At 35.4% G+C, this 26,111-nt stretch overlaps 1 protein-coding gene across 9 annotated transcripts in view; it reads right to left on the bottom strand.

The window, feature by feature from the left end:
* MEF2C (myocyte enhancer factor 2C) overlaps positions 1–26,111 on the bottom strand; it is a 161,098-nt gene that overhangs the window by 80,598 nt on the left and 54,389 nt on the right. For 5 of the 9 annotated variants that reach the window (XM_044265808.1, XM_044265854.1, XM_044265847.1 and 2 more), the window contains exon 2: positions 16,778–16,970. In XM_044265808.1, coding sequence (XP_044121743.1) covers positions 16,778–16,831 — 54 coding nt within the window. In that variant the 5' untranslated portion in view covers positions 16,832–16,970. Of the gene's footprint in view, positions 1–16,777; positions 16,974–18,791; positions 18,980–26,111 lie in introns of those variants that run through there. The other 4 variants (XM_044265823.1, XM_044265837.1, XM_044265818.1 and 1 more) reach the window with 2 other exon arrangements.

The following is a 26,111-nucleotide window of genomic DNA, read 5'->3' as shown; positions in this document are numbered from 1 at the left end:
CCCAGATGTATTTGCACATTGGTATTTTATTTAGTGAAACAGTGTAAGAGTAGATTCAATACAGAAGGCACTGGCCCAAAATACTTTCATATATCTAAAACCACTTTTAATCAGACTTTCATGACCACAAACTGTAGGTGGAATGTCTCAATACAGTATGGTTTCTGTTGTACTCAACCTCAGAATTTAGTACGTTACAACACTCACCATCAAAGTACATTTCAGCACAGAAATATCATTAAAGCTACTATTTGTGTTTACTTTTAGTTACTCCTCAACTTTTGTGTAACCAAATAGGCTTCTGGATAATGCATACTTATTTAATAATACCTGTCAAAGAAGTCAGCGCATATAGCTTCTTCTCATTAAAACTGCAAACTGAAATGGTGCTGACTGTATTAAAGCATTTAAGAAAATATCTTTAAAATCTACTCTTAATTGCTCTAAATTTAATTCTGTATTATGTTCATATTCCTCATAGCATACTCAAAATGTATTTTAGAATGCTTTTTTCTCATTGTGCATGGTTAGATAAAACTGTTTTTAAGCATTAAGCTTTCTAAAGAGACCTGAGATATTACTCTTCATTTAAAATATGCCACTCAATGACAAAGATTGCAGCTCAGAGCTTTTATACTTAAATATAATAATGTATTGTAATGATTACATTTTTTATAACTTGACAATAATTTGTAATGGGAACAAGTCCATTTCTATTAAAATAACATTATTTTTAACCTTAGGTGAGACGGAAAACTCTTTTCATAGTAGTAGGCAAAGAGATGCTCTTTTCCAGTGCTTACATCAATCACGGTGCACTGACAAGAGAATAAAGCCTGTATTGTTTAGTGGACACTGTAATTCGACATTAGTTTTCAGAATTAAAGAGTCTTAATATGTAATATATGCATGGAAAGCAAATACTCTGTTAACACTGTTTTAATTTTCTTTCCTTTACTTCTTGAATCAGACCCAAATATAATGATGATGTTGCAGTAAGAGGTTTCAGTATTGAGTTTTAGAGTAACTTCAAGTTTTAACTCCTAGCATAAGGGCAGGCATCACACATTTATACATCTTACATTAGGTATCTTACATTTATAATTACTTTAGAACTTACTAGGTATGAATCAGGAATTGAAATCAGAATTTGAAATTGAGAAAATATATTTCATTATTAAATATATTAAATTATTAAATATACCTCCAACAACCTCCATACAACTGAGTTATAAAAAATTTGGTAAATCTGTTCATAGAAACAAATATAACTCGAGCGGTTTTTATTGAGCATTTTCTATATGCCAAATGAGAAGCACTATTTATTGACCATTCTCCCTGTCAGACATTTGTGCTAGGTGCTGGGGCTTCTATTACATATATATCTCCCTTGTTCATGTCTCCTCCTCATGGCTGGAGAAAAAAATAGTCATTTAATTCATTAAGGCTAAAAGCAAGTTGCTTTATTTGAAGCAAAGTTCATTACTTAGTTAATAGTGTTATATTTTCAGTCATGTGTAATGATCTGAAATTGTACTTTTATCTAGAGTTAGAGGTGAATTCAGTTTTTGTTTTCTGACCAACCTTTTCTCTAGACTGAACAAGAAAAATAACAGTAGATGTTAACCGAATCAAGATGAATATGAAATGAAACCTACCATATTGGTTACTTCTTATCTTGTACTCAGTGAAAGCTGATTGTGGTATTACGTCCCACCCCCTTTCCATCTGGTTGCTGGCAGGCTCCCAATCAAGCAGCAAGGCTTAAATTAGTTTAAATGCCAATTTCTTCTATGAAGCTTTCATTGTTATATTCGGAAAAAACTCATTCCTCCCTCATTGTCATCCTCTAAAACTTCTTACAAACCTTTACTATGAGACTTTTTCTAATATTATAGTGTTGGTTGTTTATGAGTCTGCATCTCCTATTGGCTTTCAAGTTCCCCAAAGACCCCATCTGTGGCTTCACCCAGACTGACCAGTGGACATTTGCTGAAACAGTGAATTATGGAATGGAAATAGTCTCTTTTAAAGTCTGAATATTTGGTTTGTGGCCAAATTTGATGAAAAAGATGAGGTTCTAAAAAATGGTGGCATGAAGTCAAAGAACTTTGCCCTTTTTTCGTAGAAATTAAGATAACCTTGATTTTATAGCTTTTGAGCTAAAATAACTTTTGTAAAGATTAAGCTCATTTAGATTTTTAAACAATTATTCAGCAGTATCTTCTGTAGGGATTTTGTTGTTTTGTTTGCTTACTTTTAAATTAGCTGTTTCAAGGTCTGAATACTTAAGGCTTTAGAGGGAGAAACCAATTTTCAATTATGCTGACTTTTTAAAAAAAAGATTTTATTTATGTTATTTGTCAGAGAAAGAAAGAGCACAAGCAGGCAGAGTGGCAGGCAGAGGCAGAGAGAGAAGCAGGCTCTCCGCTGAGCAAGGAGCCTGATGTGGGACTCAGTCCCAGGACCCTAGGATCATGACCTGAGCCGAAAGCAGTGGCTTAACCAACTGAGCCAGACAGGCATCCCTATGTTGACTTTTTAGAAAACTTGAGTTACATAGGATTTCAACAAAAATTTGCTACCAAGAGAAAAAATAGTCTTGGGGCGCCTGGGTAGCTCAGTGGGTTAAACCTCTGACTTTGGCTCAGGTCATGATCTCAGGGTCCTGGGATTGAGTCCCACATCAGGCTCTCTGCTCAGCAGGGAGCCTGTTTCCCGCACTCTCTCTGCCTACTGATCTCTCTTTGTGTCAAATAAATAAAATCTTTAAAAAAATAGTCTTAATGGCACAATATAATTTTCTGCTAAATGTACTTTTCTAACCTTTTTGATCATTTAATCTCTCAAAAATAAGAGATTTTAGATATATGTATTTGTTTTAATTAAAAGTTTACATGTTAGTAACATGAATCTTGAGAGAGAGTGACTATACCATTTTGGAATCTGTAATAGAGTAGCTAAAGAATGGAGAGAAATATATATGTACATATGCTCTAGATTTCAAGAAAAAAGACATTTCAAAAAGTTCCGAGAAAAGTGGGCTTTATTTCTTGCCTAGATGACTCATCATGAAGGATGATAAAGTGTGAAGATAAAAATTTAATTTTATAGTCACAAGATATAGAGATAAAGGGGCAGGATCTAAGAGTTCAAAATGACTGCATTCTTTGAGCAAGAATTTATTGAACCTTCCAGTTCAGATTGTCAAAGAACATGTATTCGGCAAAGTATTTGATAAAATCCTCATCTCAATATTACAGAATTGAGACTGGCTAGTAGTAATTTAGAGGATTTAAATATGAATTGATTGATCAGTGTTAAGTTTAAGGGGAAAGTCTCTAGTAAAGGGCCACAGAGTTCAGTAACTCTTCGGTCTCGGACATTTCTATCACTGTTTTTTTTTTTTTTTTTTTAAAGATTTTATTTATTTATTTGACAGAGAGAGGGATCACAAGTAGGCAGAGAGGCAGGCAGAGGGAGAGAGGAGGAAGCAGGCTCTCTGCTGAGCAGAGAGCCCGATGCGGGACTCGATCCCAGGACCCTGAGATCGTGACCTGAGCCGAAGGCAGTGGCTTAACCCACTGAGCCACCCAGGCGCCCTCTATCACTGGTTTAAATGAAGATGCTTATCAGACCAGTGTATTAACATCAATTTGGTAGAGTCTCTATCTGTAACTCTTGCTACGGACTAGAAAGCTGGTCACAAATAGCATGATGATACAGGTAATTTTAGAGTCTCCGTTTATATTTTAAAAATACAATTCTACAGGTTCGGGTTGGAAGAAAATTAATGTGGTGGCTGATTTTGGGACAAAGATCTAAAGTTATAGTGGGAATTAATAATTCTAATGATCTTTTGTTAGTACTAATTAATCTTAGGCACAGTATTTAGTTCTGAGCATTGCATTTTAAGATGATACTGACAAAATCAGTGTCTATTGGATAGCAAACAGGTTGATGTAGGATCTAAGAACATTTTGCATTAGAAATCACTGAGGGAGGGGCACCTGGGTGGCTCAGTGGGTTAAAGTCTCTGTCTTCAGCTCAAGTCATGATATCAGGGTTCTGGGATAGAGCCCCACATAGGGCTTTCTGCTCAGCGGGGAGCCTGCTTCCTCCTCTCTCTCTCTGCCTGCCTCTCTGCCTACTTGTGATCTCTGTCTGTCAGATAAATAAATAAAATCTTAAAAAAAAAAAAAAAAAGAAATCACTGAGGCAATCTGGAATGTTTAATCCAGAGAAATATGGTTAAAAGTGATATGCCGAACACTTTCCAAGATCTGAAGACTTGTGGTACACGAAGAGGCAGATGAGTTACTCTGTTTTAGTCTACAGACCAGAACTAGAAAGCACTGCTGAAAATCTTTTATTTTATTATTTTTTTTTAATTTTTTATTGTTTATATATATATTTTTAAGATTTATTTATTTATTTGAGAGAGCGAGTGTGCACACAAGTATGTGTATGTGTGTGCTGGGGGTGGGGGGCGGTGGGAGCAGAGGAAGAGAATCTTAACAGCAGATTCATGGCTGAGCCTGGAGCCTGCCACAGGGGGCTAGATCCCACAACTCAGAAGCAGAAACCAAGAGCCCGATGCTCAACCAACTGAGCCATCCAGGCGCCCCTGCAGAAAATCTTTTGACGAGGCTGAAAACGGGAAAATCTAGTGAGGAGAACTGCCAAAGAGTGGATCTAGGCTCATAAAGTAGGAAGCAGTTCATTCCTGAACATGTTCAAGTACAGCTGTTTATCGAGGAAGGTGTAGGTGTTCCTGAATTAACAGGAAGCTGGACTAGAGTAACCTTTAACATATTTATTTCAGATTTTAGATGTTCAGATTCAATGCCTAGGTAGCACAGGCTTCTAGATCAAGGAGAAGATCTGAGTGAATGGTAATATGGCTCAAAACGAGAATCTATTTTTGCAGTTTCATTCTATAGGATACCTTAAGTTTTGGTTACTCAATCTCCTAAGTACGGCATCATAATCACCTCTGATTTCTATATTCCAAGAAATAAAACACTGTCTCTTTTTGTAGCTAGATGAGCTACAAAGACTGTAAAGAATTTGAGTTATAATATTAAATTCTGGGCAGTGTTGAAAATGCATAGAAAAGTAACGGTAGAGATAATTCATCTTATTAAAATGTTTTTAAAGAAGCAGTGTGGCATAGAAACAAAAACATGGGAATTAAAAATCAAGTCTAGGATCTGCCACTTACGAGCTGTGTGCTCTTGGGTAAATTGTCTAACTTATCTGAATCCTGGTTTCCTCCCCTGTAAAATGAAGGTTATATGAAGCATCTTACAGAGTCTTGGGAGTTAATCTAAGACTGTAATAAAAGTGTAAGTGACTTGTTGACTGAAACACTACACAAGGCAGGTAGCATTTTTTTCTCTGATGCACTGGGCTCAGTTATTTCTTGTCACATACTGTAAAAGATTGCTGTCCTAGAACCTGACAACTTGTGTTAACCATTATTATGTCTAGACTAGAGTTTCTCTCTCAGCTAGACCTTGAACTTTCCTTGACAGCCTAGAACATCTCTTTTCCAATCTTGTACTCTGAGGTCCCAGGACAATACTTGGCTAAATATTTGATGAATGAATGCATGGATAGATGGGTGGAGGAATTACACATTTTTTTGCAATCCAAAATGAATGACTAAAAATAACTTTCTATGCATGATCTAAATATGTTAATAGAAAATTTGCCACTGAGACAGGAAAATTTCATATTGTTATTTTCCTTTTTTGTCATAGTAATTTACTGGGAAAACATGCATTTGGTAAAACTGAATAGTAGAGAAATTAGACTGGGTTAAAATTTGTGTGTGGATTTGTTTCTTATAATTGCTTTTAAATAAGTGTTGACTTTATCTGGTGACTTTTTTCTAATAAGTTCAAAGACCTTATAATAAGTTATCTCACTACATTTGACAGTGTCTCTTTCAATTTAGGATATGGTACAGTTCATCATCCCCATTTCTTAGATGACACTGTACACAAAGACATGAATTGCCATATCCAAGGTCACAAAGCTAGTTCCTGGATGAACTAGAAATAGAACCCTCTTCACACAAAATTCATTCTCCATTCCATTAGTCAGTGTTCCTTCTTTTAGATAACTAGGCATTTCAGGGGCTGACATTCAGCACAGCATGAATCTCATCAACCGTTCACTGAGCAGCATACATACATTAAGAATTGTCAGCAGTTCTGATGAGTACAAGCAAAGTAGTGCATAACTTATTAATTAAGGTAACGATAGCTCTCTAGGTTAAAGTAAAAAATATTAACAATACAAAAATTGAGAAGAAGTTGGCTTCTACATTCTGACAATAAATCAAAGCTCTTTTTGTGTGGACACTATAGCCAATTCTGCCCTCAAGACCTCCAGCCATTCCCACTAAAGCCAGCGCGAACCACATGTATACACTAGTGGGCATGCAGTAGTTCTATATTTACGAATGTTTATTTAAATTTCACAAAATGAGAAACATTTTGGTTGGTAAAAAATACAGGTCTGTTTACAGGCGGAATAAAAAAAGGTGGGACTCTGACTTACACACAGGTAATGTAAATATCAAGTTCTAAAAACAGAGGACAAGTCCTGTACCATTTCCTACGGGGCAGGGAGATTAGTTTGACTACTGTGTAACAGAAAGGACATTTAATAATGAGCTTCCACGCCACATGTGTGTCTGCTCCGTTCACCCCCAATCTCGGCTCTGTTCATAAAGTTACCTTAGGAGAACTTTCCTGCCATAGTAACTGTGGGAGTACTTGCACCTTAGAGGAAAGTTCCAAATAAATGAAAGAAAAGACCTTTGGAAAGAGCAGCTTCTCACATCTACAAGAATAACCGAGTCCTAACTCAAAAAACAACTTGCAACGCATTACTAAGGGAAGCAACCATTTTTTAATCTATGGGTCCCTAACACTTCTTTCCATCACTCAGAATACGGTCAGCTGAATCCTAATTGAACTGCTCAATGAATGGAGAACTTTTTACTCATTTCTTTAACTCATAAAGTAATTATTAGTTTCTTTGTTTTACAATGTATTTGGGACAAATGTATCCAAGGAATTCTACTTTCAAAGTTTTGAGGTTTTCTCGCTCTCTTTTTTTTTTTTTTGTCCAACTAGAGTCATGATAAATATAACCTTCATCCTATGAAAATATTTTAGATCCATTCCTCCTTACCCCCAGCATAGATAATCTCTCAGTTTCCTCCTGGTTAAGGAAACAGAGTGACTAATGAAGGACAAGACGGACAGTTCATAGATACAATGCAGTCTCTAATCCACAGCCATGCAGTCTTCCTATGTGTTTAATGGGTTAGGGATGGAGTCAAGAGTCTGCAGCGACAATCTCTAATTGAAAAAAAGGGAAATGCCCTCTTAAATGCTCTTTTTCTTCCCCTGGTTTGTTCCTGACAGTAAGTAATGGTACAACTGTTCTAAACTATTCCTCTTCAATTTTATTTTGTTTAATTCAGTCTGTCATTAGAAAGGCTTGCGAGCTTTAGGCTTGATGATTACTCTCGGTGGGAGGAAGCAATGCCACTGCAGACTTGTGTTCTAGACAAGCGCTCCTTTATACAATGACGGGGCCTGCCATCGTAAATGAAAGGCTCTTTAAAGAGCAGTGAGGGACTCTTTTAAGCAGACTGCTACCATGTGCTTGTAACCCTCCAGCATAACTTGCGAGGATGAGACAGCAGTGTGTTCTGCTGCAAAGAGGACTATTGTCCTTGTTAGCCTCAAGCAAATTGAGCCGTGTTTCACTGCAATGTAGCAGGATTTCCAAAGGGGTTTCAAGCAGTAGTTCCTAAAACTCTGAACAGAATAAAAAGATTAAAATAGCGAATGTAGTGTGTGGAATTCAGAACTCTACCAACCCCTCACCTAAGTCAACCCCCTACCCCCCAAATAAAACTCTTAAATTTTGTGCACTGTACACTTTTCTTGGGCAAAAATATTGAACAACGAGTTAGATTAAAGTTAAGTAATTGAATGCATATGAATAAACCTGAGTGTTTACTCACAAACTCACAGGGTTTGCGCTTTAAAACTTATAGTAGCTGATTTCTAATATATCTGTCCGTAGGAGGAAAAGGAAGAAAGATGATCTACAATTATTAAACTTACCAGGATTTAAAAGATTTCATTGTGGCCCATTTTTAAGCCTAAGAGTATTCTGGATTTTAAAAAGAGGGGGCTATAATGCAGTATGTTTTTAATTTTTTATATGCGCCATTCAGGTCTCCTTGGTTCGTTAAAAGGCTGATTTATGTTCTAAATTCAATCTGTGGATGCAGTCACAAAATAAATACCTCTGTTTCTTTATACCTCATATACCTAAAATGTATCATTTGAATCTGAGAAGAATCAAATAAACCAGACTAATATTTGGGGGGCAAAAACATGTTTACTAGTTTAACAAAGCCAAAATGTACCTAAGGTAAAGGTCAAAGACTACTTCATTCCCTGCTGAGCAAATGCTCAGGAAGCACATTTGTCTACGTTTCCTGTCATAACAGGAAGAGTGTAACTTCTTCCTTTCCACGATGGCTTCAGTTTTACCTCCTAACTCCAATATTTTCTCCCTCAGGGCCTTCCAAATCAATCCTCGCAAGACAGAAGGCAGGAGGCTGTCTCCGTTGTAGTTTCCAAACAGTTGCGTTTGTTGAAATGTTATTTAAATGTTAGTGATTTCTTAAGCTAAACTGTTCCAACTTAAAACTAAAAGTCAAAATTCCAAACATTTACAGTGGTTCTCTTATTCTTATTAGTGGTTCAACTTATTTCAAAAGAAATGCAAGTATACATATTCTATATTATGGAATTTCATTTACTTCAAATTAATTATGTTATTTTTCTTTTTCAACCAAAGCTATTATTCTGGAGTGAGGAGGAGGCATTGCCATACCTTCTTCAATTAGAGTCTGTGAGGATGTAAACTTTAAAAATACTATTATCATAATTTTTAAAGGAGCTCATTTTGAACGAATAAATTACAATGTTAGAGGAGGTCTAGACGGCAAAGGACACAGTTTTTGAAAAAAATTAGCAACATGTTCTTTAATCTACAGTTTGGAAAAACCTCTTGGTTTATGTGGTCTATTTATAATGTTAATATTTTTAGGGTTGGTTTCTCAGTAATACAATGTCACAGCGTTTGTGCATTTGCAAAGCAAAAGGTGACTTGTCACAGACAGAATGGGGTGTGCGAGCATTTGCAGAGGTGGAAGGTCCATTCAATCCCAACTTTCTACTTAAAACCATTGAGATACAATAAATACAAGCATCAGGATTTTTCTAAATGATGGCTTTAAATGGAAATGGTATGAGATACTCAAATCAGAACTTAAACAACAAAACATCTTAAAGCCCTCAAGTACATGGAGGAAACTGTTATCTTTTGCCTTGTGCAACTTTTGGCCTCTCTTAGATTCCTTATCAAAGGAAAGCCAATGAACGAGTTTGAGAGCATCTGAGACAGTACTTCTCTGGTAGTAAAGGAATAGATCTATTGAATACAAATATAAACTATCCCACATGTACAGGATGCATAGTAAGTGTGTGGTGTGCTATCTCTAAGATTCAACCACATAGAGGGGAGACCATTTGTGAATTGTTTTTAATTTGCTAGGGATAGAATAGAAACGAATGACCTGATGTCACAGCTGTTAAATGTACATCTGAGCACTCTAGCTACTGCTTTCTTTGATTTGGAAACTCTCAAAAGTGTATTTTTTTTCCTTTTGGTTTCCTTTCTCAGTCTCTTCAATCACTAGTAATTCCAGCTCTCTGAACAAAACTTTTTCCTTTGATTTTTTTTTTAAAGATTTTATTTATTTATTTGACAGACAGATCACAAGTAGGCAGAGAGGGGAGAAAGCAGGCTCCCTGCAGAGCAGAGAGCCCAATGCGGGGCTCCATCCCAGGACTCTGGGATCATGTCCTGAGTGGAAGGCAGAGGCTTTAACCCACTGAGTCACCCAGGCACCCCTTCCCTTTGGTGATTTTAAGATAAATGAAAGAATGATCTAACTTATGTGCATGGGGAACCTTTAAGTAGGCATCCACAGGATGCATCAATAGACCCTATAATTCAATTCTGAAATGTACTACTATGTGCTAATGTGTTACTATGATACACCCTGATTTTATATATTAAAACCAAGTTTAGGGGAGGTAGTTAGCTGTTAAGAAATGACACTGAGGGGGAAAAAGGCATAATAATCATCATTATGAAGTATTTGTGGATTTTATTTTAGATTTAAATCAACACTTTGGTGATTTTTTTTGAACTTTTTATTCACCTAATTTAAAACAAGTTTCCAGACATTCATTGAGAAACATGGATAACTCTCTGATGGTATCTTAAGTCTAATTTCCTCTCTAATAATATATACTTACTTGGTATGCATACAAACAACTAATGATTCTGGAAATTCTGTTTGTGCAAATGATAAAAGAAAATGTATATGTCTAGATTACTCTGTTCTTTGACTTATGGTTCAGGATTCATCACAAAGTTACTTCTTGAAGCAATTTATTTGTCTTTCTAAATTATCTTGTTCCTTACATTTAAAGAGTAGGTTAGTAGGTTGTTACTCTCAAGTTTAGAACTATAATTAGCCTTTTATTTACTGGTATTCTGGATATCACCTTGAAGGAACACTACAGTAAAAATTCCCCTGAAATTTCAGCTTAAATTCTAAGAACTGCCTAAAATAGTGGAAAACAGGAGAAAGTAAGGAGTAACATTCGTTTCTTTTTAAAACAGAGTCATTTGAGGAAATAAGTAAATCTCTTTTATTCAGTTTACTTTAAAAAATATCAGATTTAGTTTAAAAACATCCATCTGTAGAAACTGTTCAGATGTTGTATCTACACTGAACATATTTCTCCAGGATTTTTTTCTGAGCCCATTTAAGGTAATTTATAAGTTGTACAGAGAAACTGACATAGGGACATAAGAAAAGAGAAAAAGTGAGAAAATTTAACAGCTACGATCTCTGAATTCTTTTTAGTCATAAGGGGATTCTCTTGTTCTATTAACAGGAGAATGCTGCTAATTGTCTTTAATTTGTGCTCCAGTTATTGCACTGATAATTACATGAAATTTTGTTTGCTGGCAAAAACCATTAGTGTGCCAGAACTGATAGAAGAGAGCTTAAGACATTTAAAAATCTTTTTCCCTTAACTTATTATATTAGACCCTGAGTTATTTGGCAAATATTTTTTCCCTTATAATTATTCAAACATTTAAATGCCTTTTTATAACAAGTCACACAAATGCATTTGCATTCACCTCTTTTATCCTTTCAAAGTGGAGAAGCTGAAAATTTAAAATAGAACCATACATGTATAAACATGTTTAGGTTAAGCAAGCCTAATTTTTATATTACTTTATTCTTGATACAACTGACATCACAGATTTCTAAGTCTATTCTGTTTGTAAAAAGAGTCATACAAAGACAAAAGTCATTAAAAAAAATCTGGCTTTTTCAGGGGCGTATTTACCGGGACCATATGAAGGAGGGTAACGTTATTGCCTGATTGCTGAAGGTACTTCAGGGGGGTAGAAACAAAGAACGCAGATGGAGACATTGAAATTGTAGTGTTAGAATAAGCTGGAAGCTGAAGTGATAAAAACGGTGGTAAGTAGTTCAAAATAACTTCATCAGTAACATACATTTGAAAAGAAGTCCCACAAGCATAGAGCTTCGAAAGCTACTGCTTTCCATCCTTGTCACAAGCCCTGCTCTACAAATGTTTGTGATTCTCCTTCTGGTCCAGGAGCCATCCTCTGCCATCAGCTGCTCCTGCTCCGAAAGGATTCTCTCACTCCCTGTGAGCTTCCAAAGCCTCCTTTGTGTTCCTGCTCTGCTCTGTTCCACTTTTCCTTCCATTTCCCTGATAGCTTTTAAAGGTAAAACCCTCCTGAAATGAAGGTTCAGGTATGACTCTAGTGTGTGACACAGCACGGGAGCTGTTTTGATGGAAGTCACATTAACTTTTAACAGCTAATGGTTTAAAGAGCCTGAGTCTTAATAGGAACAGCTAATAGATACATTTATTGGGCATTTATTGTATGTCAGATGCTTTACATTTATCCCCTAATTTGATTATCCCAGTGACCTGAGGAGCTGGGTACAATTTTTTAACCCTCACTCTACTGATGAGGGAACTGATAAGGCTCAAAGGGGTTAAGGCACTTGCTGGAGGTTAATATAGCTAGTAGGTGGCAGAACTGGGAGCAAAGCTAGGTTCGCGTATGTCTAAAAACCATGCTCTTCACCATTATGTTAACTGGATGCAGTATGATGTAATTGGGAAAAGCAAAGACACAAAACCATGCTCTTAGCCATTATATTACACAGGATGCAGCATGACATAATTGAGAAAAGCATGTTTTGTTTTACTTTTTTAATCTGAAAGATGTGGGCTCCAAATCTTGGCTACCACCTCCTATTACTATCTGACTTCAAAGCTTTGCCTGATCTGAGCCCTGCCTAGCATCTAATCTTTTCTCTCATCTCTCTAAAGTCATACACATCAGACTCAAGTTCCACGAGCTTTCCCTTGGCTCCTTAGCAAGCTCTTTCCGTTCTTAAGGAGCTCTGCAAATATTGTTCCATCTGGAATGTTGTCACCTGCCTAACTCTGACTCATGTCTTCATTCCCATCTTTCAGCATTTCCTCAGAGAGACCTTTCATCTAATCCCCAATCTAAATAAAGCAGCTCTTGTCATAATTTGATAGCACTTCGATAATTTCACTCATAGCGCGTTATTTACAACATTTGTATTATATATTTGCACATTTCATTTCTGTGTCATTCCACTAAGCTGGGGATCCACAAAATCTGGCCCAGTACACCTTGTTCCATTTTTGTCAGTGAAGTTTTATTCAGACTGGCTCACAAGGTAAAAAATATTGCTTTCTGGCCCTTTATAGGAGAAGTTTGTTGACTTCTGTGGCAGATGACAAACTGTATGAGATTTGTCTGGTTTACCCTGAATACTTAATGTCAGGCACGCTGCAATCTAATACTATTTGTTGATTTAATAAATAAATGAGCTATTCAACTATAAATGGGGTTCATAAGAATGAAATGAAAGAATACATATGTAATTCTTGGTGCATGTTGTTTTTATTCAGCTGACTGAAAGTTTCTTTAAGATTAATTAAAAATTTATGATTTTATTTATTTTTACATACTGGCTTAAGAAATCCATCCAGTTTAAGTGAGAAATTGAGAAATAAGTAGTTTTCATAAACTCAGAAACTCTGGACAAATTTTGAAAAAAAAGAGCTGTTAATTTTTTTCCTTCTCTTAAACTATTAAATGTATACACCTGGAGTTTCTGAATTTTAGTTGTTCTCCCTACTTCCATTATGAAAGGCAGAGGAAGGATAAAATTCAATTTGAATAGTTAGCTGCTCTGTTTTATAGCAATGTTAATTCTTAATGATATTCAACTTACACATCAGCTTTATAATATTTCATTTCACACTTTTATGTCTCTCTTTCTTATTCTGTAAAAAAACATCCTGTTTTCTGTATAGCTAAATAAACACCTGCAAAGGCAGAGCAGGCTTTTACTACTTAAGAAAAGATGACAGTGAACCATTGTGTGAGGTTCTATTAGGGAGTCTGCAGTGGGGGAAGCTTCAAAAAGAGCAAAACAGTTACCATTTTTCTTTTCAACACGTGAACACATAGTTTAAAGGAAGCCCAGGCCAGGGGTGCCTCCGCACTTGGGATGATTTGTTCCTGCAGATTTGGTAGTGTTGATTATAGAAGTGACCTACATCTTTCAGGCTCTCATGACTGCTCTTGTAGTAGGTGAGTGGTACATATAACAAACATGTATAAGTAAGATGGATATTGGAGACTGTCAATAGCCATCTAAAATAATCGCTGAAGGGGCACCTGGGTGGCTCAGTGGGTTAAGCCGCTGCCTTCGGCTCAGGTCATGATCTCAGGGTCCTGGGATCGAGCCCCGCATCGGGCTCTCTGCTCAGCAGGGAGCCTGCTTTCTCCTCTTTCTCTGTCTGCCTCTCTGCCTACCTGTGATCTCTGTCTGTCAGATAAATAAATAAAATCTTAAAAAAAATAAAATAATCGCTGAAATACACACTAAAACATGGCAGTTTTCAATTTTACCAATTTGATTTAAGAGTATGACTGAAGGGCCTGCTGTACCTACAGTGTGGAGAAGACTACATAGATCCTAAATTTCTATAGAATAAAATCAAGGAATTCATCATCAGGATTAAAAAATCATAACTGAACTGGATTTAAACAATTTTTCTTCTAAAACTATTAAGACTTCTGACATGGATGAAAGTAACAGCAATTGTAGACACAGCTACATTTAAATTAAGAAAAGATGTTCAATTGTTAGTTCAAAAGTATGTGCTAAAATTCTTGCATCTTGTGTGAATTTTATGTTCCTTTATAAAGCATAATGAAAACTCCATGAATTCAACCTACAAAAATTTTCTTCTCTCTTTGTAAGCAAAAGGAAGATACAATGAATTTCATGAAAGTAAAAATTACCTGGCATTATTAATGAAATGTAGGTACTGATTCATATAATTTCTGACTATACTCCAAATGGATTTTAGTCCAAATAACAGTCTAAAGAGTCAATGGTACATGGTGTTCAATATTTCAATCTTAATTTCAAGTTGTAAGCCAGCTAAAAAATACTGTGGTTTTATATTGACAGAATTGCTATTTTTGGCTTGACCCATAGCAATAAACATGTAGGAAAACAATGAAGAAATCCATCATAAGCCTTTATTTATCCTTTAGCTCAATTTTCAGCCAAAAATAGTTCAAGTCATATGTACCTTACCTTAAATACAATAATTTAAATTTACAAAAATTTAAATCTAAAAAGTTTCTTTATCTCTTAATGACATACTGGCTTTGATGGCATAAAGAACAACTTCTATTCATTATAATTTACACAGGTAACAACTAAGTGTCCATCAATGGATGAACAAATAAAGAAGTGGTTACACGTGCACACACACACACACACACACACGAACATTATTCAGCCATAAAAAAGAGGAAATCCTACCAGTTGCAACAACATGTATGAATCTTGAAGGCATTATGCTAAGTGAGGTAAGTCAGATAGAGAAAGAAAAGACTGTATGATCTCATTTATATGTAGAATCTAAAAAACAAACTCACCAAAAGAGATCAGATTTGCAATTATCAGAGGAGGAGTGTGGGAGGAAGGAGAAACAGATAAAGGTGGTCAAAAGGTACAAACTTCCAGTTACAAGATGAGTAAGTACTAAGGATGTAATGTACAACACGGTGACTATAGTTAACACCACTGTATGATATAAAGGAATGTTGCTTAAAGAGTAAATCCTAGGAGTCCTTATCACAAGGAGAATTTTTTTCCTTTTTCTTCTTTATTTTCTTTTTATTGTATCTATATGAGATGAAGGATGTTAGCTGAACTTATTGTGGTAATCATTTCACAAAAATATATATAAATCAAACCAACACAGTGTATGTGTTAAAATTATACAGTGATGTATGTCAGTTACTTCTCAATAAAACTGGAAAAAATATTAAAAAAACTTAATCAAATGAATCAAATGAATTAGATCAAGTCTCACTTGCAGTTCCAATAAGACAAAAAGGGACAACTGGAGAGCTAGAGTGTCTTTATTTGGGAGATTGTCTGGTGAGGGCATATTGGAAGTTATCCTCTTAGCTTTCCCCAGAGTAAATGGGCAACAGGTAAAACATTCTTCTCTCCATGGTCAAGGAATGCCTGTTTTCCAGGTTCCATTATCCATTTGTAATGGCTGGAATCTGGCTTTACCGTAGTTTCTCCCATTATTTGTAATTTAACATCAGAATGCATACAAACCACCCAACTCTCCTTATATCACCTAACTAAATGCACTCTCCCCAAGAGTGAAGAAAAATAGTCAAATCACAGATATTTATGATATACATATCTTTGCTGAATAGAGAGCATTTGGATATATAAATTCTTTAGGACAGATTAATGGGATCATACAGCATTATAAATGGAGTTATAGAAAAAACTGTAACATCATTTGCCTCTTTGTTTATCAAATTCATGGTTTAAAGATAATGGCGTGAATTAACTAATAGTTTTTTTTTGCCTATATGTGTATTATTATATATTTATATAAATATACTTATATATATTATATATATATGTTTTAAGTTGCTAATATTTTGTGAGAGTGTTTATTGTTGTCAGTGCAATACTAAATATTGTGGATACATTTCAAAGTCTCTTTTACTGTGAATACAATGAAAGCCGTTTTTATAAGCCTATATTCTAAACCTTTAAATGGATGACCACAAAAGGCCTCATTCCTATGCATTTAAGAATATCTCTGTTTGATGATGCATGCAGTGTAGCAATGTTATGCTTATTAACTCTTAATCATTAAGGTATTCATATTACATAAGTACAATTCCCATTCAAAATTTATGTTGAAATAAAAAGTGAACAATCATTAATATGTAAACTATTTGTCTAACAGACAAGGTGATTTTTTTTTCCCCCTTTACATATGATAGAATATTAGCATTTAAACTGGCCACATTTTATTCACTGAAACTTCTCTCAATGGATGTTTCTAAGTTCAAATGTTTTCAGTATCTTTAAAATACCTGGAGAAAATGTAATAAATAGTCCATGTAAATGATGATACAGGAAAAAGTTTACCCCACTCACCTGTCTGTTACGTTCATCCATAATCCTCGTAATCTGAATCTTTTTTCTCCCCATAGTCCCCGTTTTTCTTCTCTCTCTCGTCCCTGAAATTATGTATTTTTTCCTTCCTTTTCTTTCTCTTTCCTGTTTCCTCCAAACAAATCTCCTTCTTCAGCACTTGCACTGCTCAGTTCCCAAATTCCTGCATTCGTTCCTGCTGGAAGAAAGAGAAGAATTAAATACCACTTTAACAGAAAGGCGGTTTCATAAGAGCGATCATAGTCTAATTTAAAAAGAGAACTATATGAAAGTAAGCCAATCAAATGAATGAAAATAAGTACTAAAAGCACATGGTCTATCCCATGTAGGAGGATATCAAAAAGGAACGGTTTGTTTTTATAATTAAAATAATCTCATAAGTAATTTAACAAGTCATTTAAATGACAAAAACTATACTTCAAAGCCCAACACTTGAAATGTATCTTTTGCAATGAGTTCCTTAATATTTTTTAATGAAATTAGGTGACTATTTTCACCCTTCCATTATGAAAAATTACCTAAATCAGAGAGTTAATGAACCTTTATGTACCTGTGTATGCTAAGTAGGGCAGCTAATTCATTTCTGAAGGGAAAACAATCTCATGTTTTGACAGCAGAGGTGATAACGTCCCCTCGTTATGCAAATAGGATGGACTATTATGAAAGTGCTATTTGATATATGTAAATGTCAACTAATTTAAATCTAAATCCTTTAATCTTATTTTTAAAAAGTCACTGCTATGAGAACACTGTAAAAATAATATGGAATATTTAATCTTACATAATAAGCAGCTATCAGCAGTGAGATCTCCTTTTCCTCTTGAAAGCCCTTAAGCTATATCTTGAATATAAGAATCAAAAAAGATAATCATTCACAGAAAAGAAATGGTGCAAAAAATTAGAGTATTACTCCATTTATAATGATTTTTTTTATAACTACACTTTTTATAATAAGTCATCAGTTCTCTAAATTTAAATATTTTAAAAAGACATATCATATATCTTTGGGGAGTAACATACAAAATTACAGAAGCCCAGTATTATATACTACATACCTTTAGGTCATGAATTAAAATTAAAGAAATGATCATCAATAATATAAAATAAACCCAGAGAACCCGAGTATTAAAAGTATATATTTTACTTTGTTTTAAATTATATTTGAAAACACTTGAACATAATGAAAATGAATTGCCGTGAAATGTGGAAGTTAACAAGAAAGCATTCCACACTGGATTCTAGATTTGCAAGCAACCGCTTCAATTATTCTATCCAGTTTTATGTCAAAGAATGCAACTACTTTATACATTGCTCAGAATTTCCCTGTTTTAGCTGGTGTCTGATGAGGGACCTGAGAAATTCCCACATGTATTATGTAATGCTAAGCCAATGTCCTGGCTATTTAATAGATTATTTGGCTCTAATTCAAAGTTACTGGAACAGGAAAGCTGTTACACACTTGGTCTGATCATCTGCTGTCTTTTGATTTCTTTAATTTAATTTCTAAATTCTTTATCACCTTGAGTAAATTTCTTTAAATTAAAATTTTCTGTGATTATCTAATTGCAGAAGCTATTATGATATAATTAGTTCTGGTGGATTAAGCGCTGCTTAAATACTAAGACCATCCATTCTCTTTTGCCCAATGCCTTTCTATGAAACTGCAGCTTAGTTGTGCCCTTGGGAATACTATATATGTTGAGTAACATCATGACCACACAGTGCTCATCAAAAATTACTACTCCAGCGGCAATTTTGAATGTTGGAAGTAGTTCAAAAGTTTTAAAGAGTTATATAAATAACACACATTTGACAAATACACATGAAAAAATTAGCTATAATAAGACATTAAAATCACATTAAAATATGAAACCTTCACAAAGCACAGTTGCATTATATATTCACCATTGCCACACACTGTCCATCTATTTATTTTTAGAAACCATCTTAAATATCACTCAACTGGGCAACTTTCCTGTGTTTCCTATAGTCTTACCTTAGAAGCAAGCGGCCCGTTAGAATGGCATTTCCCATGCATGTGCAAGACCCCACAGAGACAGACAGGCTTCCTCTATCACAAAAAAGCCAACCCATGAATCCACAAACGCATATGGGACAATTTCCTTTCTTTTCATTTGGCTGAGGCCAGTGGCACTATCGGCTTACAGGACTATGCCTGCCTAAGCGCTTATTCACTTTAAGGTGGAAGGTCAGGGTGACAGATTAGAGTGTGGTGACAAGGCGGGGAAGACAAGAACTTTGACAGATCCTGGTTTCAAAATACAAATAACCAAACAAGCAGAGAAGCATCCCTCGAGAAAAGTCTCTTCAGAAAGGCAGAGAGAGAACTCATGAGCCAAACTTAGAAGAGTTCCTATACCTCACCACCCCGTATTTCACAACTTTGAAAGAAGAAACACTTTTTAAAAAGAGCAGAGCAAGGATTTTTTTTTTTAATTCTTAAAGAAAAAAGGATGGGAAATATTTTCCCTGAAAAAATTTGTATGCGTATATCAAATATATATATAATATAGTCGGTGAAAATACCATTCGATGTATTTTCCTTCTTGAAATATGCAAGCTAATGTAAAGAGAAACAAGTTTAAATTTCAGTAAAATTAAAATATTTTCTTGTTTTCCATAAAAATGAATATTTCTTGAAGTGCTGCCTTCTGAGCATTTTTAAAATGCAAAACTTGATATTATTATGTACATATGCAGACTACTACGCGGTGATGATGCGATTTTTTCATGAAGTGAAATATGTCACGAAACGTGCCTTAGAACATTTGACTATGGATCACCACATTTCAAGGCTGCCAGTAAAAACTCAAAGAGTTAGGAAGGTCAATAATAGCTCAGTAGTTGTTTTCTTGGTGTAACTACTTCTCTAAGCTGATTTTTATGCCAAAATTATATTGTAAGGTCAGTTTCAAGTATTAATTTGTAGGAGGCCTAGAAAAGCTGAAAAGATTAAAAAACTTCAGTAGTTTTAAAAATTGTTTTGTATGTACATGAAGAAAAGAATAGGTAAACTACATGTAGTAGAATTTCAAGTTGTGCTGAGAACTTTCATTATGTACAATCAACCATAAGCTTAAAATAATTCCAGCAGCCTTGCCGCTACTTCTTTCCACATGAAAGCAGCATTCTTGGAAAATGACAGAGCTACACAGAAACAATCAGTAATTAAAAAAAGAAAAAGAAATGCTCTACCACAGTTACACTCTATAGAGTTACAGTCTTCTGCATTTTTTTTTTTTTGTCAACCTAAATATAAGAAAAATAAAATCAGGCTGCTTACTAAAAAGGGGAACTTCATTATGGCAGGCTTCTGTTCACTTTGAGTTTGTCTATGCAGACAGATGAAGGCAAAGTGGTTTTGAGACCCAAGTTGAGAAGAATTTCTTGTGGACAGATGCTAAAGATCCTTCTCCTACCCCAGCTCTCTCTTTACAAACAAGTTCCCTTGAGTGACACACACCTCCTCCCCCCTTCCCTGCCTCACTCTTTCTTGCTCCCTTCCTTTCTCTCTCTCCCTCCCTCCCACAAATCCCTCCCCATAACACAGAAGAATCTTGACAGAATGGCAGGAAACACGCACAGACTGGTCAGGGAAGGATATGATGTCAGCAACCACGAACAATAAAAGGTGTAAAGGTGCTTCCTTCCCTAAACTGTTCCAGAAGTGTAAAATGGGAACCAAAACTCTTCACTTCCTTCTCTGAGCAGAACTGTCTGAGTGTGCTGTGCTGCACACCATACACAGAGAGGCCTTTGAAAGGTTCAGATAAGGGACAATGACAGAAATCCAGACATGGGGACTCAATTTTTTATTTCTATTTTTAAAACACCTAAGAAAAATCCATTTCAGTTCTAGGTTAATATTTTGTTAAGATTTCTTTAAGAAATAAAAATAAGACAAACAAGTTCCCTTTAGTGAAGTAGGGGATATATCATAATTACCTTTGTCATGCCTCACAGAAATCATCTGACATAGCTAATGCAGCCATATAATCTTAATTTACCCTTTGAGGCAAAGGAAGAATTCTATACAGGCAAAGAGCCAATTTGATAAATTTTATTTTTAGTTAAAAAAAAAAAGGTATTACAAAAACTGTTCCCCCAAAATATATCAGTGTTTGTAAGACACATTGGTTACATCTTTGTACCCATAGTTTAAAAAAAGATACAGTGGGTGGGGAGAATAGATGCCTATGTTATTGAAGGTCTCCAAGTTCTTTTAAAAAATTCAGAGTAAGAACTAAAGAAACGAACAAAAACTTTCAGTATATAGTGAAACTATTTATTTCAATCTCATCACTATTAGGTTCCTTCTAACATGGAAATGGCAGTCTACCATAAAGTTTCTGTAGGAAGAAAACCACATTATCAAGTGGATCTGAGTCATCTTCAGATTTCAATCATCTTCCCACAACACTTTGATTTAGAAATTAAACACAACCTTCAGTTATGTGTTTTGATCATAGAGTGAGACTGCCATGCCACATTAAAAGATGTGGGAAGAAATTAATTCTCTTCTGCTAAACTTATCTTCGCAAAGCATGTATTTTGCTACGATAAGCACAATGCAGTTGCTTAAATAAAAACAGCCCATGAATGATGATAAAACATTAAAATATGTGATGTCAATTTGCAAAGAAAGATTTCTGGTATTCTTTTACTCATATTAGCAAATAACTTCTTCACTGATTCACATTTTGACAACACTAGCATCTTCATATAATGTTTTAAAAAAACTCAAGGCTCAAAATCAAGCATACTATATCACATAGGAAATTATACTGTTAAATAAATACAAACTGGATTCTTAGTAAGGTACAAAAATGATCTTAAGCTGCAAGCTTGGTATTACTAATTCAGATAATTAAATGATTCAATATTATTTTAAGTGGAAAACTCGGCTCATTCTGTTACATCTAGATACATTTAACTTTCTACCTCACGACATATTTGAAAGACATAGAGACATGTAATTATATTTTGGTTGAAAGGAACAAGTAGAACTTTTACTTTTTTTTTTTTTTTTTACTTAAGAGGTATTTTGAACTTCAAAAGATATAATAATTATTATTCCTATTGTTACTCAACTACGTGATGTCTTACAAATTGGGGAATATTTCCTTGGTCCTGAAAGTCATTCTTCCACTTCCGTTTAAGTTTATGATATTCTATATAACATGTTATATTACCCTAGCTATGAATGCAAGCTGAGTTCGTTTTAGATACAGAGCCAAAACTTACCCTCCTAAAGATAATAAAAAAACAACCATTATTTACCACTGGATAAGTACCATCATGCCAAACACAAAATTATTTTCTCAATTTATTTCAATTTAGTGTCAATATGATGGACTTTTAAGTTATCTTCAAGTCTCTGTAACACAGTATCACACACAAATAATAATGCCATTTGTCTGTTCCTCACACATGTCATGCTCCTTCCTACCACAGGGCCTTTGTATTTGCAATCCCCTCAGCCTGGAATGCTCCTCCTTCCCCTCTGTGTCTCCTTAACTTCTTCCTTTCCTTTCCATCTCAGCTCTAATTTCACCTCCTCAAGAAGCACTCCATCTTTTCATGGCTGCAACAAATCCCCCATGAGGACTCATGGCACCATGTCTTCCTTTGCAGCACTTGTCATAATTGAAATTGCCTGTCTTCTTCAACATCTGTGAGCCAACTCCGTTTTGTCTTGCTTTCATATTCCCACTTTCGTATTCCCAGTATCTAACCCACTGCCAGGCCTATAGTAGGAGCTAATAACTTAGTTGATTAATGATTTTAAGGTTTTCATCTCTCAGGTGTGTATTTTCTTCAGTTGTTATTTTTAATGACTACTCCTGAGAACATTTTCTTACATATAGAAGAAGGTCTATAACCTCACTTAATCTTTTGTCATATTTATATAGCATCTCATATATGGAAGAAGAGTAATTTATACTGAGGAGTGGAAGTAGAAAGAATTTTCGAGTTAGGAAGCTCAGGTCTGAACTTCAGCTTGTTGTTGCCTACAATGAGCTGGGAACAAACTTTTTTAAAAAAGATTTTATCTATTTATTTAACAGAGAGAGAGAGAGTGTGCACAAGTAGGATGAGGCGGGAAAGGGAGAAGCAGGCTCCCTGCCCGGTGCTGGGCTCGATCCCAGCACCCTGGGATCATGACCTGAGCTGAAGGCAGATGCTTAACCAACTGAGCCACCCAGGCACCCCCAGAATTTTCTTTTTTTACGATTTATTTATTTATTTGAGAGAGAGAGAGAGAGAGAGAGATCGAGCAAGCATGATTGGGGGAGGGACAGAAGGAGAGGAAAAGAATCTCAAGCAGACTTCCTGCTGAGCATGGAGCCCAACATGGGGCTTGATCCCATGACCCTGAGATCAAGACCTGAGCAGAAATCAAGAGTAGAATACTTAACCGAGTGAGCCATCCAGGAATGCCAGGAACAAACTTCCTGGTGTGCAGGGGATGGCTATGGTCATTCAAGGTGGTATTATATGTGAAGTGGGTCCATAGCAATACTGGGAACATGACCTACTACTTGTAAGACTGCTTCAATTTTGAGACATAAAATAAAAACCATATTATACCATGAGGCTACCAAGTGAATCACTGTCCTTATATATACCATGAAGCCTTGACTTTGCAAAGCTAATGATGAGCAAGTTCTAACAGGTAATGCTTCATTTATTCGTTAACAATAATCATTACATGAAGGAAAAATTTACAGTGTTATAAAAATTAAGAAGTTTCTCTTAAGTATCAGTCGTGGAAGAGCTTCAGGCTGCAAAAGTAGAAATAACTAGGGAAATATATCAATTTTCCCAATGACCATGGCTGCTGAAAACTCTACATTAATGCTTCTAGTCCTACTTTAATATCTTTCCCCAAGGACAAAAGGAGATGAAATGTATGTCAGAAATATAATAAGGCTAAAAAGGAACTCGTTTTGAAAACCTCTGCAATTAATTTAATAAGTGGGCCTAACCTGCTATTATCACTGACATAAATCATTTTATTTACACAGTTCTGGAAATTAGGAGGCACCCACCTTTAAACAACTGTGTTGCATTATAAACAATTTACTAAACACGGGGGAAGCACAGCTTCCCTGTCATGGTTTTCCATGGTATATTTTGTCTTGGACATTTTTTTCACAAGGCAGCTTAAACAGCATTCTCCATTCCCCATGCCAAAATAAACTCCAAATGGTCTAAATATGTCCAGAGTCTTGTGTTATTGAACCACACTGCAGTTTTTTTGTCTTTCCTCATCATATTAAGTAATTAATCTGGGGTTCTACCATGCCTTTTTTTCCCCCGATTTTTCACAACAGTAGAGCCACCACGTTTTCTTTCCAAGGCCACTTTGTGACGTGGCAGAGCTTACCACAAAGGTAAATCAGGCACTGTCTCATCACAGAGCAAGAGCTACTAGTCAGCATCACAGATTGTGTTCTGTTCCCCAGCTGTAACCTCTCTGTAAAGAGTATGCAGCTGGATTTTTTGTTGTTGTTGTTGTTATTGAACAAAGCAAGTAAAGCACTATACAACACCAGTATCAGCGAAACAGAATTGTCAGCCCTCAAATCAAGCCAGGCTTGAAAGGGGAGATGCTGCTGTTCCATATCACCATCTTATTACAACAAAATCTGAATTCCCAGACATCTCATAATCATGTCAGAAAAAAATTTTATGCTCATTGTTTTCTCAAGCCTTCATGTGTCATATTTCATGATTAAAATGGAAATATCCTATAAATTTCTTTCTCAAAAACCTGTATGCACTGGGCACAGTTTTTAGCCTAACTGATACACTGGTGTGTGTGTGTATGGGTGTGTGCAGAGAGAACATTTTCCTGTGAAGCTGCAGCAAATGGAAAGACCACATTTTAGTCTTTCATAATGCGATGATAAAACAGTAAGAATATGTTTTAAACACCTGAGTAGTCATGAGTATTATCACTGGTAAGTAATCACAGTATTACTAAGATTGTGATATGAATGGTCAAAAGGACATTCTAAGTAAAGGCTTTGTTTTTATTCTGTATTCAAATAATACATTAAACAATTGAAAATCAAGTCCTTGAAAATAATTTGCCTGTTGTTATTCATTTTCCCTCTTTATTTAATATTTAAAGATGGGCTTTAAATGGAAAGACATACCACTGTCTTCCTGCCAATGTTTTTGTTATACATTAAGAAGAATATGTGTCATAAATCACCCACTGTTTACACTGAATGTCATTTACTTTTGTCTCTAGTTGAACTTCAGAATTTTAGAAAGTTTACACAAAAGCCTTCCATCTGATATACATAATATTCAAAATGCTGTAATAATGTCTCTCAAAATATAGGTATTTGATATTGCTGTTACATGTGGCTCAACATGGAAACCAGTGATTCATCAATTTTTCTATTCTCTTCGTCTCTTTTACAGCATCCTAATCAACCTAATTAAGGCTTTGTTCATCTGAAACCTCTGATGACAATTTGTTTAACTCTATCCCACTGTGGTCTTCTTATAAGGAGAATTAAATCTGATCTTCTGACAGCAATCATTAAATGATCCCAACTGGCCCCAATTAAGCCACATGGCTCACGGGCTTCCATACAGTCAAGTGCCAAGTTCTCTGCTTCATTTGCACATCATTCTTTACCTTGGTTTATTTTCTTAAAGCCAATTAAGTATGTGTCTTATCAAGTGGAACTAAATTTCCTTGTGTACACTCGCTCAAGACACAGTGCATCCGCTGACTTTGCAGTCACACTGAAGTGTCACACAGGGGTTCCTAAAGCCATGCTCTCTAGCTGTAGTACTACTGATGAAGAACCCAAAACAAAAAACAACCCACAACCCACCTTAGATTTACTTACTCATGCTGAAATTGACCTATCTACCTTCTCAAAATAATACATATATTCAAACACTTCTGGCTAACATAAATCAATAATAACTTTCCATTTGGCTTATTTACAGTGATCTTTTAGTGGATTTAGTATCTGCATTTAGTAGGGTTAAATACTTCTTTTTTTTTTAACATTTAAATTATCTCTGAGACCTTCTAAAAGAGCAGTACCAAAGTAAGACTTCTGAAGTTAACCTTTCTTACCCTTAATTTCTGCTCTAATTTTTTCACATATACTCAATTGTAAGTTCTGTAATGATGTTCGCAGGCCTTCCTCTGAATGCAGGTAGCCTCAGGATTTAGAGCTCATTGATTGTGTGCTACTCCAGGGAAACGGCTGATTAAAAACAGCCTCATGAGGAGGAGTAGCTCCTGTTCACATCTGGC

Source organism: Neovison vison, chromosome 1 (assembly GCF_020171115.1).
Source record: "Neovison vison isolate M4711 chromosome 1, ASM_NN_V1, whole genome shotgun sequence".
In the NCBI taxonomy this organism is placed as follows: domain Eukaryota; kingdom Metazoa; phylum Chordata; class Mammalia; order Carnivora; family Mustelidae; genus Neogale; species Neogale vison.
This window is presented reverse-complemented; position numbering and strand designations above follow the sequence as displayed.